This window comes from Monodelphis domestica, chromosome 3 (assembly GCF_027887165.1).
Source record: "Monodelphis domestica isolate mMonDom1 chromosome 3, mMonDom1.pri, whole genome shotgun sequence".
Taxonomy (NCBI): Eukaryota; Metazoa; Chordata; class Mammalia; order Didelphimorphia; family Didelphidae; genus Monodelphis; species Monodelphis domestica.
The window spans coordinates 516044492-516063034 of record NC_077229.1 but is presented as its reverse complement, the minus strand read 5'-3'; the positions used below and the strand labels follow the sequence as shown (position 1 = coordinate 516063034).

Below are 18543 nucleotides of genomic sequence, written 5' to 3'. Positions count from 1 at the left end.
ATTATCTCTCACCACATGTTGCGATGCTCATTTTATTTTTGCAACGACTCTTGACTATACCTCCTGTTCTCCTCTGATACTGCCATCATGCTCATGGAGACCTTCATCACTTCATGTTTGAGCTATTGCAATAGCCTACTGTTGGGTCTGCCTGCCTCAAGTTTCTCTCCACTCCAATTTATCCTCCATCCAACCAAGAAAGTGCTTTTCCTAAAACACTAGCCTGATTGTGTCAGCACCCTACTCAATAAACTCTGGGGCTTCCAAGTGCCTCTAGTAGCAAATGCAAAGTGCTCTGCTTGGCAATCAAACTCTTCCTAAACCAACCCTCTCCTACCTTTCTAGGCTTCTTACATCTGACTTCCTTCCATAGCCTCTTCCATCCAATAATATTGGCCTCTTGGCTAGTCCATAAACAAGACATTCCCTCTCTTGGCTCAAGGCATTTTCTCTGCCTGTCCCCCCTGCCTGGAATGTCCTCTCCCCTCCCTTCTCCTTCACTCCAGCTACTGACCTCCTTGCTTCCTTTAAGTCCTAATTAAAATCCCACCTTCTACAGGAAACCTGTCTAACTTCCCTTAATTCTACTGTTGTCCTTTTAAAATTATTTCCTATTTATCTGTACATAGCTTATTTTGTGTGTGTGTATATATATACATATATATGTATTTGTTTACATGTTGTTTCCCTCCATTAGACTGTCTTTTGCCTATTTTTGCGTCTCCATTTAGCGCATTTATTTTTTATTCAACTTAGCACAGTGCCTGGAACCTAGTAGGTATTTAATAATGTTTATTGACTAATTGATACAGGCTAAATTTTAAACAAAGCAAAAAAGAAAAAGAAAGGGAAAATAGTAAAGAAAAATTGGAACAGAAGTATATTTACCTATATATTTTACCCTTCTTTGGTTAAAGTAATGCTTTGAAGAAGAGAATGGAGAGTTCACAGCATGAGAAACTAGTTATGTAAATACATTTAGAGGATTTAATGGGTTTTTAAAATGTTCTACCCAAGGGGCCTATTAAAATTCAAAGGGGTTGTGAACAGTATAATTAAAACTACAGGAGGAAAAGCTAACTTATAAGTAGATCTTTTCCACAATCTGATTAAAGAGAGAACAGGCGGGGTTAGCTAGTGACACAAATTGGTAACTTGTTAGTGCCACTGTTGTCTACTGTCAACTCCAGGTTTTTATTTTGATGAGGATTTGTTCATTTACTGTCATTGGGGGTCATTATTATGTATGCCTGTTGCCAGATGCAGTAGAATTCATCAAATATGTCCAAATTGCGTACGTTTTCATCAATACCGATATCAAACCCTTGTAATACCCTGGACTGACAGGCTCCTGGATCATTTTTAGACCCAATGGCCATCCACCTCCAATTTCTTGGACTTAAGGAATTTCACTCTCTAACAGTCTTATGCCTTTGCCACCTCCATCTATTGATGTTCGTTAGCTTTATCAGGAAATCTACCCCCCCCCCTTCTTATTCAGTCTCCTTCTCCTGATCCATTATCTCCTTCACTTTATTTACTCCACTTTCCTGTTTGGACCCACATTATCTGTCATTTCAGTGACACCTTCAATCACCCTTAAGAGTTCTTCTGTTCCTATGTGCCATCCTATGTAATGTTCCATAATCAATTATCCTCACTTTCTCCTCCACTGTTTCATTTTCCACTTTCTCAGTTACCCTTCTTTATTCCCTTCAAAAGTTTGAAATTACTCTCCTATTTTTTGCCTTCTTCCTTTTATAACCAAACTTCTGGGAAAAAGTTATCCCCATTGATTTATCTTATTTCTCCAGTACCTAGTTACTCTTTACCCATTGAAACAAAAACCTCTTTGGGGTACAACATTTGGTCTCAAGGATAAATTGTGTAGGAAACTACTTCACATTAATATCCTTCAGATCTGTGCTTCCCTTTCTCCTTTTGTTTGTGTACTTGGAATATCTAAAAAAAAATTGTAGGGAAACAGCCTTACCGTAAAAAAGACCTGTATTCAAATCTTCCCTTTTGCTTAGATTTAACTGGGGGGGGGGGGAGGACTGAGCATGTCTTAATCTCTCAGTGCCTCAGCAATCTCTCTAAGATCTAAAGCTTAAAGATCAGTTATAGCTGTGCATTTATGGAGGAATTTCCACACCAGGGGGTTTCATGCTTTCTTAGTAGGTACAGCCTATCATTCCCTTTATTTAAAAAAATACTTCCTGGGCATCTATTTATATTTTTTTGTTTTAAATTGTTTATATTCCATAATTTTGCTAGGAACAATATATAATATAACATAAATGAGATACAGTCCATGTTTTTAAGAAACTCAAAATTCAATCATTTCAATTTTTAAAAAATCATTAATCGGAACTATTCAGCAAATATTTATGACACAGTTACTATGTGCCAGATTCTGTGCTGAGCACTGGAGTCATAAAGAACCTGCAATAGCAGTCCCTGATCTAAAGGATCTCTCATTCTCATGTGGGAGAGAATATACACATAAATTGCTACATACAAAATATATACAGAATAGATGGAGAGAATAACTGTAGCGGGGAAGGCACTCTACAGTATGGAGGCCAGAAAGTCCTCCTAGGGAAGGTAATGGCTGATCTGAATTTTGAGGAAGCCAGAGATTCTAACATTATGGCTCTAGGCAAGTTACTTCTCAGTTGCATTTCTCTGGCACCTCTCTATGGCTCTCAGCCCCAGAGGAATTCAATAGTAAAAGGAAATCCTAAAGGGGAGTTTCCTATGCTAATGAAATTACAGGTCCACTCCAAAACTAAACAATGTGATTAACATGCAGAGATGAAACACTGGATCCTATTATAACGGACTTGCATTCCAGAAGGAAGTAATAAAGCCTGTAATACAAGATATATTCCAGAGTGAAAATTCTTTGCCAATCTTGTAAAATAAAATTTCTGGAGAATGATAAAGACTTCATCATTAAATATTTCTTGAAGAGATCAATCATTATAGAAAATAGTTATGGAATATCAATGAATGTTTGTGGGATGTTTTTCCTAGCGTAGCATTTGTAAGGAGGCTGCTTTTAATAAGACGAAGGTCCTATGTAGAAGAATAGCTAAGAATAGTTGGGTGCACTTCCAAATTTCATTCATTTGATTTCTCTCTATATTCATTGGTTCAAATCAGCCTTATCTAGGACCAAAACAATTATAATAGTGCCATTCTGAGTCAATCTTTAGATGGAAATTCTTCACATCAGTTTGCATTATTCCCTTTTGAACAAAGTAATTTTAGGTGAAAAAAGGAAAGTCATATCTTATGTTGAAGTGACTTTACTAAACTGATTTTTATTAGCTTTAAATTGGTGAAATCTAGAGACTTCTCTTCATCATCCTTTAAATTAATTTAGGAACAGGCATACAATGAGAACTACATTAAGCTGAGAGTTTATCATATTCCTCTGGTAATCTGATGTTCTAGTGAATCTTCATCTTCTCTAAGAATGTATTTATCAAGATGTATGTCATCAGAGGCATGATTTTTCTCATCAATGAGTAGATAAATCTCTGAAAAATCTTTAATATGTGTGGCCTTTACCTAACCCTAAATATTTCTTAGATTTTTTTTAAACTAATGATAATTAAGAAGATAATTCTGTGGACTTGTGCAAAAAAATTATTTTTTTAGCTTGTTATGTGAGTATAAATTAATTTATTGGCATTTGTGAAAGATTTCTATAATTATAAAATATTGCCATTTGATAAATTAGTGAGTATGAATGATGATTTTTAAATGATAATTCACATTTTAATAGAAATGGAAAGTTTGCAAAGTGCTATGTCATGAGATAGGTAGTGCAAGTGTTACGTTCATTTTGCAAATGTAGAAACTGAGATGAAGAGAGTTTAATCTGTCCATTGTCAAATAGCTAATGTCAAAGGCAAATCTAAACCCAGGTTTTCTGATTCCTAAGCCGCCTAAGAATCCTTTCCATTGTACCATACTATCTAGGAAAAGCATTAATCTACTTTTTCATTTTTCTCTACATATTAACAGAAAATGCAGACACATAGTAGTGTTCTTGGCATTTAAGAAAGAAAAAGTCATACTTCAAGTAGCTGGTGTGATAAGAATCCAATAATATATTCATAATTAAATTTTAGGGCTACATATTGGATCTCTTTTTTATTAAATTTTTCATGTTTTGACTGTTACAGAGAATTTGCTTATTCTGAAGCTTCTGGTGGACGGCCTAGTGCTACCAAAGTTATGGTGGTCGTGACTGATGGCGAATCTCATGACGGCTCATTTTTGAAAGAAGTTATTGGTCAATGTAATGATGACAACATTCTTAGATTCGGTATAGCAGTAAGTAATTTTTTTAAAAAATGTCATATCCAGCTCTGAAATTCTGTGATTCCATTCCCCTTCAGTTTTGCAGGATCATTGAACATTGTAGTTGGTTCTTTATTACTATTTTAAAAATCATCAATATTTCAACATGCTTGTTCAACAGGATCTACAAAGTTTCATTCAAAAGTTTGTAATCCATTGACATTAAATAAGCCGGAAAACCTTCACAATCCTTCCCACTCACAAGGTTGCACCTTCAGTGGGGTAGGCTTGGACTTTCTTCACATTCTTCCTTAAAAATACTACTAGAATGCTCCTTAAAGAAGACTGCTCTAAGCAGTCATGAAGTCCATTTTCATGTTGGTTATTTGAAGCTTGGAATCTATTTTTCCTTAGAAGCAATGGTAGTATAAAAGGTATATGTTCAGGCTATGTTACAAAAGCCTGGTTCATTCATAGTGCAACAGAAATAAAATACTAAGAGAACCAAACCATATATGTTTAATATTGTTCCTATGGGAATATATGTATTTGGCATCTCTTCCTTTCCTTGTAACAACAGAGCTCCAATGAGGGCACAAGAGAGGCTGCCCAGGATAAAATAAGGTGAGAATACGGCTTTGATGAAGAAAAGGATTGGTGAGGGCTGTAGCAACTAGAAATGGGTGTGTAAGCTCTAATAACTTTTAAGTCAAGTATTTGAAGTAAGGGATCACCTAGAAATTCAGTCAATCTATAAGTTAATAACCCCAGATAATTATACGATGTTGTTATTCAGTCATTTTTCAGTCATTTCTAACTCTTTGTGGGATTTTCCTGGCAGAGATACTAGAGTGGTTTGCCAATTCTTTCTCCAGGTCATTTCATAGATCAGGGTCAACAGAGTGAAAAGGCTTTCCAGGATCACACCGCTAATAAGTGTCTGAGGACACATCTGGAAAGATGAGTCTTCCTGGCTCCAGACCCAGCACTGTAGCCATTGTCACCGAGCTGCCTTGTAATTGTAAGGTAGTTAAATGCAAAGTAATGAAATTGGGAGAATACTAACAGCAAAGATATCTTGTAGGCACTACTACTCAGAGGTGTGTCCTGAAGGCAGCAAGATTCTATGAGGCAAAAAGATATGGAAAGTGCATTATAGCCATGAGAGACCGCCATTTCAAAGGCTTGGGGACGTGTGTTTATATTGCTTATAAACTACTTTGGAAAAGTTCAGAGTGAGGAAAAAGGGACAAGACACTATTGGGTTTGGGCTGGTTTATGTGAATATGGGTATGGAAGATAGATATGCCAAGTTAAGCCTAATTTTGTTCATTTCATTCAGTGGCATGAGGTTCATCCTTTTACCCTAGTTTTACTTTATGTTTTCATATTTGGTAATTATATGAGTGCTTTGAATATTTTAATGTCCATCTTGGTAAAGGATCATGAGACTTTACTTAATTTAAAAGCGTGCATTTACTTGGTTTATGATTGTGTACAAATAAATGGTCTTCTCTTTGCCTTGTTGTCCAAATTTGCAAAGTGGGGGTAATAATTCTCGCCCTTCACCTGCTGTTTCCCTTTTGAGAACTAATGTGTGTAAAGTGCCTCAAACCTTTCAAGTAAAGAAGAAGTCATAGTTACTTACTGAACAACAAATTGCTCTCTCTATTCATTCGGTATTTTGAGAGTCAGGAGCTCTCTTATTTAACACGTGAAAGCACAAATGGTAAAACCAAAAGGCAAATCATAGATATAATATTATATATACATACTATAACTCTATAAGGCACCAAGTGCCGTAACAAGATATCTTTGCTCTTTCCTAAGTTATGTTGCTGTCAACAGGACGGGGTGAGTAGGAACCAGTGATGTAGTTTGATTCACTTAGCTTTTGAGGAATGTCCACAAATTTCATAGGTTGGCCTGGATTTTCTTAGAAGAAAATTGGAATTCAGAGCTCACAACCTTTTGTTTTTCCTTCATACTATTACTTAGGTCCTTGGCTACTTAAATAGAAATGCACTTGATACGAAAAATTTGATAAAAGAAATCAAAGCAATTGCTAGTACTCCAACAGAAAGATATTTTTTTAATGTTTCTGACGAAGATGCACTCTTGGAAAAGGCTGGAACATTAGGAGAGCGTATTTTCAGCATTGAAGGTATGGTATACTTCCAGTTTTCTCGTTAGTAAAGCTTCATGATTAAGCATATCCATTCTGCTAAAGTTTCAGGCAATGAAGACATTCAAATCAATCACAATTTAGAGCATGACCTGAGCTTCTTTGCTATGGTTAATTTCTAGGTCCCTAGTGCAAAATGAAATCCATATAATTTCTTGCTCTTAATTTCACATTTATCCACAGTTAATTCTAAATGCTGAAATATTAATGAAAATAATAATAGTTAACATTCCTATGGCACAAGGTACTTTTATGTATTATCTCACCCGATACTCACAAAAGGACCATATGAAATACATATTATTATTATCCCTACTTTAGACATAAAGAAGCTGAGACTTATAGTGGCTGAGTCACTTGCCCAGAGTCATACAGCTGATCTGTCTCCCAGTCCATCACTCTAATCATTATGTGTTCTGACTTCCTATAAAAAGAAACTTACTTCTGTTTCCCAGAAGACTTCTGAGTTGTTTTTCCTTTGCCTCAAATTGATATGTAATGTTAATATTTACTAAGTCAGTCTTAGGAAGATAAGTGTTTTGAGATGATGGAAAGGAGAATCAAAAGAAAAGTTTCAAAGACATGTAGAAATGCTTTAGGGATTATTTGCATTTCTGGGCTTTCTGTGACCCCATTTCCTCCTCTCTCCCATAAATTTACATGATTAAGAATTTATTAGACCCATACAATATAAGTTTTTACGTGTTCTCAACAATATACTTTACTAAAGAGTTTGACACATTTTAGATAAGATATTTTGCCATACCATGGATTGTGATAAGGTATATAACAAGAACAAATTGTTTTAGAACACAACTCAAGGATTTAATTTTCTCTAACGCCACTTTCTTCTCTTTATAAAATCTTTATGAGACTGATCTATCTACCAGCCAAGGGTATATTTAATGAAAATATGAGAAAAGACCAAGCAGGTTTTCACCTACAATTTTTAATGCACACCACATCTTTACTACACAATTGATTAAAGATTGTAGACAATATAAAATTCTGTTTTATTGGCCATTGATTATAACAAAGCATTTGACTTGGTAGGGCATAATGTATTGTTTAAAGCTCTCCTCTTACCAGCTGTGTCCTATATATATTTTAAGATTCCTGACTACTTGCAACCATAGACGTAAATTCATATAGTGATCACCTATTGAGGCATAAAACGGGGGAGGAGGGGGGAACATATGCTCTCCAATGATGTTCATCTTCGATTCAGAAAAGGTCCTGAGTAGAGTCTGGAGGAAAGGGGGATACCTTGTAAGTAGTGAATTGTTTGAAGAAGTTATACTGATTGTATCAAGTCCCAGAATGCTATACAGCCTCTTTTAACAAACTTGAAAACGACTTATGAGACTTGGCCAAGAGTCCACATAGGAAAAACTAAATAGATAAAGAATGATTTTTGTCCAGATTATGAGATGCAGGCAGATGATCAGACTACTAAATCTATCAGAACATAAATTTTGGACAAGCTTTGTAAAATTCCAGTAAACTGAGCCCAGAATTGGACACTTCTATCAAAATATAGATCTTGGACAAGCTTAAAAAAGCTGCATCACATTTGGGATATTCGTTAACATTTTCAATGAAACCAAGTTGCTTCCTAAAATAGGTGTCCATATTTTAAATACGTGTATTCTTTCAGGGAAAGTGAATCTTATTTAATACTACATAATTCAAATTATGGATGACCCAAAGATTAATTCACTAAGGTTAATTAAGTAATAAGAAATATATAATCAACATGTTTAGAATGCAACAATTCACTAGTAATGCATTCAAGAAGTAGCCTAAATTTGTTTCCTAGAAAATACTATATTGGTGAGATTAAGTAATAACATGCTATTATGAATAAAAATTACTCATGGAGACTTTATACTAATTATAAGTATTTATTAGTAAAGAAAAAGTAAGAGATAAATAAGATTTTCAGCCTTTCTAATTTAAAAAAAGTCCCCAGCTGAGTTACTTCTGCTCTATCAGGTCTTGCGTTCTCCATAAATCCTGTAACATTTCACAAATGGGACCAGGGACCTCAGTTGCCCAAATGGTTGGGCCAGAGTCCAAGAGACTCAGTTCCCACATTTCCAGCCCTGCATGGTCCCTGCTGGGCAGCTTTCTAGAGATGGCTTACATAGATAGATGAGCACCTAGATGACTGAGAGAACTTTCACAAGCCCAAAAGAAAGTCAGAGAGAGAAAGAGAGCCACTTCAGGTGCTAGTTCTTCAAGCTCAGTCTAAGACCTCCCCCAGGATCCTTCAACTGGCCCAACATTTCTTCTCAGTCACCTTATGCCATGACCCCTGACTTCTGTGACTTGGGACGGTCAGGAATCTCACCTGCCACTCTGACAAATTAAGACTCCTGTGGCTTAGGACTTTGGGGATCTGATGGTCTCGCACAGTGCAGACAACCTGAATGTTACATGAATGCCCATAGAAGATTGAGAAGAGGATTCTCTAGAATGCAGAATCAAGAGGACATGGACAGGAGTTGCAAAGGATGAGAATTTGTGGGTGGGTTTCAGACTGCACTTTTAGAGCAAATAGCCACATAGATGAACTCATGGATCAATTTAAGTTTATTTCCAAAGTTTAGTCGATCAAGCCAGATGAAAAGCCAGACCAATGGGATACTGTATTATTAATGACACCTTGTGGGCAGCCTTGAGGCATTTCTGAATTGGTGAGAGGGCCATGAATTTGTATCTTAATTTCCAATGTTTAACCCCAAGAACCTATGAACAGTTTATAGTGTTGTAAATAAAGATACTAGTGCCCCAAACCCATGTAAAGGGTGTCTTAAAAGTCCTAGACTAGTTTTAAACTTTAATAATTTATTAAATTAAACAGATTAACACATATTTACCAATATTCTTTTTTCTAAGCCCTTACTTTCTGTCTTAGTAACAACTCTAAGACAGAAGAGCAAGGCCTAGGAAAGTGAGTTAGGTGACTTTCCCAGTTCTATCCATGATGCTACTTCATTGCCTTATATTTACCATTATTCTAAAAATTGAAAATTTGAATTTTTCCATCAAAAATCATAACTTTTTTCCTTTATCTTTCTTGAGTTCCCCCTGAAGCCATCTAAGAACATCATGCTTGATCCAAGAAATTTAGCAAAACTAAAACAATATTCATGACCCTCGAAAAATATTTTGTAATTCAAAGATCTTTTCTTTCTTCTCTTTTAATAGAGAATTTCAATCATATTGATGATACAAAAGTCTAGACATTTTTGTGTTTTTGGTGAGCACAAAACTTAAGAGAGGTAGTATGGCTTAATGAATAGGAACTTTGGAGTCAAGAAACCATGGGTTTAAGTCTAGCCCTTGACTCATATTTGCCCTGTGATCTTGGGTGAGTTGTTCATTCTCTAAGTACTCCAAACAATTCTCTAGAAATATAGTTTATAGACCACTTGCTAATTTGCATTGGTGGAAGGAATTTTCACACCTTAAGTTCTTTACCCTAATGTAATTACTGGTAATTATATTTCTCCTCCTCTGATGCACAAGGATCATTAAAAATATTAATTTTCCAGGTACTGTTCAAGGAGGTGATAATTTTCAGATGGAAATGTCACAAGTGGGGTTCAGTGCAGATTACTCTCCTGAAAATGTAAGTATATTAGAAGATCGCTAGCATCAAACTCTTCTCTTTTGGTTATGGGGTTTTTGGTCAACTTTATCATTCTAATAATGGCTACACTAAACTATAGTGAAGGAAGGGATCCTGCTTTCTAGATTTGTTGTCGTTCGGTCATGTTGGTCATTGTCTGACTCTGTGTCTCCATTTGGGGTTTTCTTGGCAAAGATACTGGAGAGTTTGGACATTTCCTTCTCCAGCTCATTTTACAGATGAGGAAATTAAGGCAAACAGGATTAAATAGCTTATAGAGAGTCACAGTAAATGTTTGAGGTCAGATTTGAACTCAGGTCTGCCTGACTCCAAGCCCAACGTCTCTTTAATTAGCTTGCTCTGAGCCACCTATTAAATGTGGAATATGACAATAATTTTTCCCTTTCCATTCCATTGCAAAAACTTTCTGTGAAAAAATAAGGTTACATATGTGAAAATATTTTGAGCACCTGAGAACATTCATGTTATATTCATTCAAAAAATTGGAATTGGAATTTCCTATGACTCATTGGAAATTGATTAATTAATCATTGACAATGCATTAAAAATATAAAGCTCAGCTATCCCTGTCAAAATATTTATTCAAGATTTCATGTTTATTTGTAAGCTTAAAAATAGAGATGCTAACTTTAAAGCATAATACATAATACATAATACAGTACACCAACTTTAAAGTACAGTACATAATGGCTTCTCCATTTAATGGTTCATGGCTTGGAATATTGTCAGTAAGTATGTGACAACTTAAGTACTCTCCTAATAATCCATGGTATTCTACTTCTGTATTTAGTAGGTAGAGTGTTACAGACACTTACCCCAAGATAAGTGGTACTTTGGTGACTTCATTTAATAAAATTATGCTGGGGAGTTGAGGTGTTGACATGAGAGTAGGATCAAATAACAGTTGGGAAAAAATGAGAGCAGCTAGGTGGCTTAGTGGATATAGAACTAGACCTAGAGTCAGGAGGTCCTAGGTTCAAGTCTGGCCTCGGACACTTCTTAGCTAGGTGACTGGGCAAGTCACTTAGCCACAATTGCTTAGTTTTTATTGCCCTTCTGCCTTGGAAACAATACTTAGTGAAGAAAGAAAGAAAGAAAGAAAGAAAGAAAGAAAGAAAGAAAGAAAGAAAGAAAGAAAGAAAGAAAGAAAGAAAGAAAGAAAGAAAGAAAGAAAGAAAGAAAGAAAGAAAGAAAGAAAGAAAGAAAGAAAGAAAGAAAGAAAGAAAGAAAGAAAGAAAGAAAAAGAAAGGAGGAAAGGAGGAAAGGAGGGAAGGAGGGAAGGAGGGAAGGAGGGAAGGAGGGAAGGAGGGAAGGAGGGAAGGAGGGAAGGAGGGAAGGAAGGAAGGAAGGAAGGAAGGAAGAAAGAAAGAAAGAAAGAAAGAAAGAAAGAAAGAAAGAAAGAAAGAAAGAAAGAAAGAAAGAAAGAAAGAAAGAAAGAAAGAAAGAAAGAAAGAAAAAGAAAGAAAGAAAGAGGAGGGGGAAGGAAGGAGAAGGAAGGAAGGAAGGAATATCATACCTTTGCCTTCTTTGCCAACTACACTTTCTTTCCTGAGATTGTCTCACAAAATGTTGTTTTTATTTTTTGAAGTACTTGAGATCTAAGCCTTAACCTCTCAGCCTTTCCACCCACCTTGTTCTTGGGGATTCAGTGTTTGCAGAATTCTATATTCCTTGGGAATGTTGGAACAAATCCTCGGTGAATATAGGGAGTGTCCTATTAGGAAATACTTCATTATTGTGGTGAGATTTACTAGGTCTGACTGTTCCCTAAAATGTATTCACATATATTAAAAGCTTCATATATCTTGGTTTTCCTTTTAAAAAATGCTTGGGCTTGTTTTCCAACACCAATGCTACAAAGGGATTCCACCGGATATGTAACCATGTCCATATGCGAGATGTTTTTACTTTAAATATTTTCTTTTGAATTTAAACATAGTTTAGCTTAATGATTCACCCAGGCTGGGTTTTATAAGTGAACTTTATTATTAATCTTCCTTTTTTAAAGGGTGCTCTGACACTGGGTGCAGTTGGGGCATATGCCTGGAGTGGAACAGTCGTCCAGCAGACACCCCATGGATATTCCATCTTCCCTAGACAAGCCTTTGAAAAAGTTCTGCAAGATAGAAATCACAGCTCCTATTTAGGTAAGGTGTGGTGTTATCTGGCCCCAGGAAATCTCAAAGTTTTATGAAGTCGTTTTCTTTTTTACTCTTTACTTGACTAACTAGTTCACCTCCTAACTGTTCCTTCCATCATTCTGACTTACTGTTACATGCAACTTGCCTTAATTAACTCAGTGACCCTCCTAACAACAGTCTCCAATGATGTGTCCATTGGTTTGGGGTTTTTTCAGTCATTGGGTTTATCTCTGCATTTTTGTGCTGATTTCTAAGTTTGGCATTTTACATACAATTATAAACAATTTGAAGGAAGCTGATATATTGCTTGGGAGGGATTTAATGCATTTGGAGCCTTGTCTTCAGCCTCCTTCCACAAATGCAGCTTGACAAGTCTTTTCCAAGTTGGAATATGGAAGATCTGCCTCGTGATGAAGTTGATTGACTTACTGAAGGTCACCCACAGGAATGAGCCCTCACTGGCTGCCTTCACTTTTTCTGAATCAGATTGTTCCATTTTCAGGGTCAGCTTTTTCAGCTCACAAAATCACTATAAATGAGAGCTTACTTTATTTTTTTGTTGTTGCTTAACTAAACTTAAAGTGTTAATAATGCCGATGAAAGTTAAGTTGCTTGAGCTCAGCAGTTCAGGAGAAGACTCAGGGAAGGAAGTCATCCCTAGACTGGAGGCTAATGATAATAATCCCAATGGACATTTTTATAGTACTTTAAACTTTGCAATGTGCTTTACAACCATTCATTTGAGCCTGTTTAAACACAACCAGTCTGTAGGAACCCAATTCCTCTAGGCTTTCAGGCTGCACCTCACTATGACCTAATAAAATGGCATTTGGGGACGTCCAAATTTGCTAGAGTCGTTGACATATTAGGATCATTGCCCATTGCCTCCCAAGGTAGAAAAGAATCATCTGCCAAAGATTAGAGTGGATAGTGTTCATATGCAGGTGTCCCTTCCAAGTGGGGACTTTCCCCATCACAGTTTCAGCATTTCAAAAGTTGGCATAAGAAATCAAATGGGAATTTTGAGGGAGTTTTTACACAAAAGACACATGAAGGTCAGCAGATGCCACAGAAAAAGTTGGGAAACTCAGCAATGCATAAAATTTATGCACAATATTGTACAATGTCAAAATAGTTTATCTTTTAATACCATAAATATAGATAATTTCTTTTACTCTAAACACCCTTTAAAAGAAGAAGAAAAATTCATACTTCTCTAATATGAAGGGGGGGGCAAGAATTTTATGCAGATTTTTCCAGATTACATGGTACCCTACCCCTAGTCCCCACAATATAAAAAGGATGCCTATACTGTTATGAAATTCTTGGATTTTTTGCCTCCATAAGTGTTCATTTTGGATAACCTGAGGTGGCAACACCTACCACTGCTTTTTATTGTGTTTATTTATACCCATGTATCACCCACCTTTTTCTGTGGTCTTAGCCAGAAGCTTCTAACATAAGTGCTGAAGGATAGCTGGTCAATCCATCTTTCTAACCAAATGGCTCCATTGGTCTTTATCAATGAGTGTGTCCTGCGTTCAGAAAAATTCTCAGACTGTCTTGACAGCATCCTCCGACATAGTACAAACATCCTTATGTTCAGATGATGAGTGCTTCCAAACCCAGTAGAGCTACTATTTCTTGATTGTCATCTGGCAAGCTTTTAGGTCCCCAAGATGTTTTAGGTGGGTTCATTCCCCTTTGGATTGTTGTGGTAAAAGTAGTACTGTTTAGAAAAGTATTTGGTACATTTCTTCACATTGTAAGTTTTCATTGTGAATAGATCCTCACCTGGACTGTATCCTTTTCCTAATAATACAGTGTTTAGCACAAATTGCCCTTAGGAACTTAGTCATCATTTTGGATACTTAAAATGGACGTGCTATTTGCATCATTCCCCAGGTCTCAACCAAATCGTATTTGCCTAAAAGAATCTACCTTTTATTTTTCTTTCGTCTTCTTTCAAAATATGTCTTTATATCAGAGCCATTTCAGAGGCATATGCACCTAGAGTTAGGGGGCTCATAGGGCATTCCTCAGAGGTCCTCTAATTGAACTGTCTCATTGTACAAATGAAAAAATGGGAGGAGGAAGATTTTGTGACTACCCACCAGTAAATTCCAGAAGTAGGATTTGAACTGGCTTCTCTGACTCAAGAGACGTTATTTCGACTATTCTATGCACTTTCCTGACCTTTCAGGTTGTTTGTTTATTTTTTAGTTTTTCAAAATGCCATTTGAAGAACAGTTTCTTCTATAGATGCATTCCCTTTCAGTCTCTGATATTTATTCCTCTCTTTTTTGGCATTTAGGTCAGTACATGGAGGTCAAATATGATTTGCTTCTCTTTTAAATATCTGACAATTCTAAGCATCTTTAATTGTTTGTTGCAAAATCATGTTTAAACTTTTGTTCATGTGGGAATTCTAGTCAGAGTGCCGATTAGAGGAAACTCCGCCATGTCCATTACACTAAAAAGCGATGGAAATCTCCTGTAGACGCCAGGTTGTTTCTAATGGAGTTCCTTACTTTCAGCACTATCAATTCCTGGCCCAGGTCACCCAAACACCAGGTGTTTACAAACACCATTCCAGGCAGATGGATGCAAAAATCTTTTATCCCTTTACCTCTCCTCTCCTTCCACCAGAAACCTTTTCTAGTATCTCACAGCTTAGAGTGGAGATTTCATTTTAAGTTCATTTAATTTGACTTTTTGCTTCAGGTTAAGCCAATTTCAAAGAATCCCAAGGCTGGAAGAAATTTCCAGAAGTCATTGCATTTGTTTTAGCTATGAAACCCACCTGGGGGCAGAAGATGCCTCCATTAGACAATCAAGGCCTATTGAACTTTTCTAGGGACACAGCAAGTCCAGAAGTGCCAGTCTAGGGAAGGGAGGAATATATGTTATAGTTGGGAAATAACATGAGAGTGTGGAATTTAGCAGGGAATGAGCCAGTTTGCAACAAGATTAGAGATACGATATCTTGTAGAGAGAAAGCGTGCTCTCCAAATCTGGCCAAACACATGCGAAAAGGTTGGAATCATCTCAATGTGGCCCAAATCTGGATGTCTGCTTTATTAGACATAGATCGAGTCCTCACAAGGAAGTTCTTCCAATCAGACGATAGATGAACTTTAAATTGATCTAGAGGCATCCTTTCCATCTACAGTAAAGTCAAGATTCCTGACAACCAAGTGCTATAGTTATTGTTATATTATTCCATTTTGATGAATACAATAAAATGATTAATCAAGATGTGATGCTTAATGGTTTGCTTCTTCACAGACTCAACAAGCATTATCAGATGGCAACATCATATAGTCAATCAGCAAACTTCGTTGTTATGACTTCTAACTAGCTAGCATTTATAGAGTGCTTTAATGTTTGCTACGTACATTACAATTATTATTGCATTTGATCCTCACAAGACTCCCTGGAGGTAGATAATACGATTATCACCCTTTGAGAGATGAGAAAACTGAAGCAGATGGAAGACCCTTGCCCAGGGGTCATAAAACTACTAAATATCTGAGGCAGGACTTGAACAAAGGGCCCTACACTTTCCACTGTGCAACCTAGCTCTAGGCTTATATATCCTAGAAACTGTGCAATCTGCTAGAGATGCCAAAATGAGATTGCCACTGCTCTAATATAGTCAAATGGGCAAAACAAGATGTGTGGGAACAAATATGCATAATAAGATAATGGCCGTGTAAATATTGTAACTATTCATCTTATGGAATATTAGTATCAATAAAAGAGTAAAATCTATACTATGTTCATCATAGGATCTGACATCTAGACGTGGAATGTATCTCAGAGGCTGATCCTCTAGCCCATTGCTCCTGTATGATGGCTGGATTCATTGAGTGTCTGCCTTCTGTCTTCATATTTCCTAGGATATTCTGTTGCAGTTATTTCTACTGGTAAAAGTGTCCATTTTGTTGCTGGTGCTCCCCGAGCAAATTATACTGGCCAAGTAGTGGTGTATAGTATTGATGATGATGGAAACGCCACCATCATTCAGTCTCCCAGAGGTGATCAGGTAAGTCCCATTAATTGGGTTGGTGATCTAAGTCCATGGTCCTCAGGCTTCACAGACCCATGGCGACATGTAAGCCACATGGCAGCATCAAGCATCCCTACTTGAAGAAGGGCTTTTCCAGTCATGGGATCATAATACCTGATTCCAACCTCCTTGTCTTCCGAATTAAGAAACTGAGTCCCAGAGGGGCTAGGGAACTTGCCCATCATCACACAGTGAGTCAATGTCTGACTGACTTCCAGTGCCATTCTCTCATCACTATACCACATGGCTTCTCAGGAAGCTAGAATGAGAAGGACTTCATGAAAGCATTTTTTTTTTTTGCAAAGTATATGTCTCCTAGAAGTCTACGGATAGGGTTACTTGTTAAAACCTAAAGTGCACCACTTTTCTATATGGGGAGTTATCAGGAATAGGCTGTCATACTTCCCAAAAAGATAAATTTGGATGTGATAGAAATAAAGTCTGCTTATACGTTACAGTCAATACATTATCCCTCCAACGCTCTGATGCTTATCAGCAGGGATGTAGTGCGTGCAGAGCCAGACTCAGAGATGCTCCGTAGACGAGTAAGAGTAGCGTGTGAAGGGCAGAGTCTTAATTTCAGTGTGTCTCCTTCCAGATTGGCTCCTACTTTGGCAGCGTGGTGTGTTCAGTTGACGTCAATAGAGATGCAATTACAGATGTGCTTTTGGTGGGGGCACCAATGTTCATGAATGACCTAAAGAAAGAGGAAGGGAAGGTCTACCTCTTCACAATCACAAAGGTAAAGCCATAGACAAATTAATCACATTTAAGCCCATATAGCACCATTAAGAGAAAGTGCTGGGAAAGATCTTCAGCTACTGAACCGTAATTGTTTGGCTTATGTTTTATTCATTTTATAGCATGTAGCTAAAACTCAAATAACTCAGTTTTGCTCTTAATCTTATGGCTCGTGCCTAGCTTAGTGCCGTTCCTCTAAAAGGGGGTTTACTGCTGCAAGTGTTGCAGCAGCAGCAGTCTCCGATTTGTTTTCCCTTAATTCTTGCTTTTACTTTATTTATCATCCTATTCCAGTGAAGAAGAGTTGCATCAGACACTTTGGAAATTCTTATATTAACCCAGATGTATTCTGCATTAGTTTTTCAGGAAATTCCATTTCTTGGTGTAAGAGTTAGTTATGTGTCCAGCTCTTGGGACTTCCAATCCTTGCACATAAAATTTGGTAGTGTGTGCTACATCCCTGAAAACCATGGATGTTATCTCTGGGGTTGAATTCTGGCTTTTTTGCATGCATGTGGTGATCCCTGATGGACTAAAGCAGTGGGTGGGTATTAAGTGTAGCCAAAAAAGCCCCACAAAAATTAAAGAGAACATTAAGGTTCGCTGGTGACCTAGAAAATTAGTTGGATATGGGAGGGAAAGGAAAGGGAGTGGAAAAGAAGCTGAAATCTGTTTAGTGAAGGATGCAGTTTATTCTTTGTGAGACCCTGAATTATTGATTCCTGGGAAAATAGCTAATCATGTCATTTTAAGTAGTTTGTTAAAATTCATAGAAATGTCCATATTTGCATTAAATTGTATTATTCCAGGGACTTCATACTTGGTCAAGAATAGGATATAGCAAGTTAGATGCAGAGAAATGCTTTCTATTTCTTGGAATTTTCACAAAATAACAAAATTTCAGACAGGAGAATTCTACATCAAACATTTCACATGCATGTTTACTAGCATATCAAAGGAGAATCCTATTACTTGATACGTAATCAGAGGTCAATAATGAATTAATGGGTGGAGACAGAGAAAGAGAGATCTCAAAGTGTAAGAAGTGAAAGGCTCCTCCCCCTATTCTATGAAGTTTGAACCATTTTTCAAGCTTGTCACAAAATGAGAAGACAAAAGACAACCAATATCTCTCATAAGATCTGTGTGTGTGTGCGTGTGTGCGTGTGTGTAGCTTAATTTGACAAACAAATGGATACCTATATTTTGAGAGGCATCATGGCATAGTGGGGAAGTGACTGATCTCGGAGCCAGGAGTGCTGGCTACTAGTCTTATTCCTAGCATGCACTGCTTCTGTGACCATTGAGCGTGTTCCTTAATTTCTCAGTACCCAAGACCATCAATTACAGAGGAGATGCTGATCTGCATTCGGAAGGAATTTTCATACAGAAAGCCCCTCCACTCCACTTTGCTCCCCACCTCACCACA

General features: G+C 37.0%; 1 protein-coding gene across 1 annotated transcript in view; it reads left to right on the top strand.

The window, feature by feature from the left end:
• Positions 1–18543, top strand: part of ITGA2 (integrin subunit alpha 2) — a 124235-nt gene that overhangs the window by 50168 nt on the left and 55524 nt on the right. Inside the window, exons 8-13 of the mRNA XM_007486290.3 lie at positions 4200–4350; positions 6316–6481; positions 10063–10139; positions 12169–12307; positions 16204–16349; positions 16972–17115. Coding sequence (XP_007486352.2) covers positions 4200–4350; positions 6316–6481; positions 10063–10139; positions 12169–12307; positions 16204–16349; positions 16972–17115 — 823 coding nt within the window. The remainder of the gene's footprint in view (positions 1–4199; positions 4351–6315; positions 6482–10062; positions 10140–12168; positions 12308–16203; positions 16350–16971; positions 17116–18543) is intronic.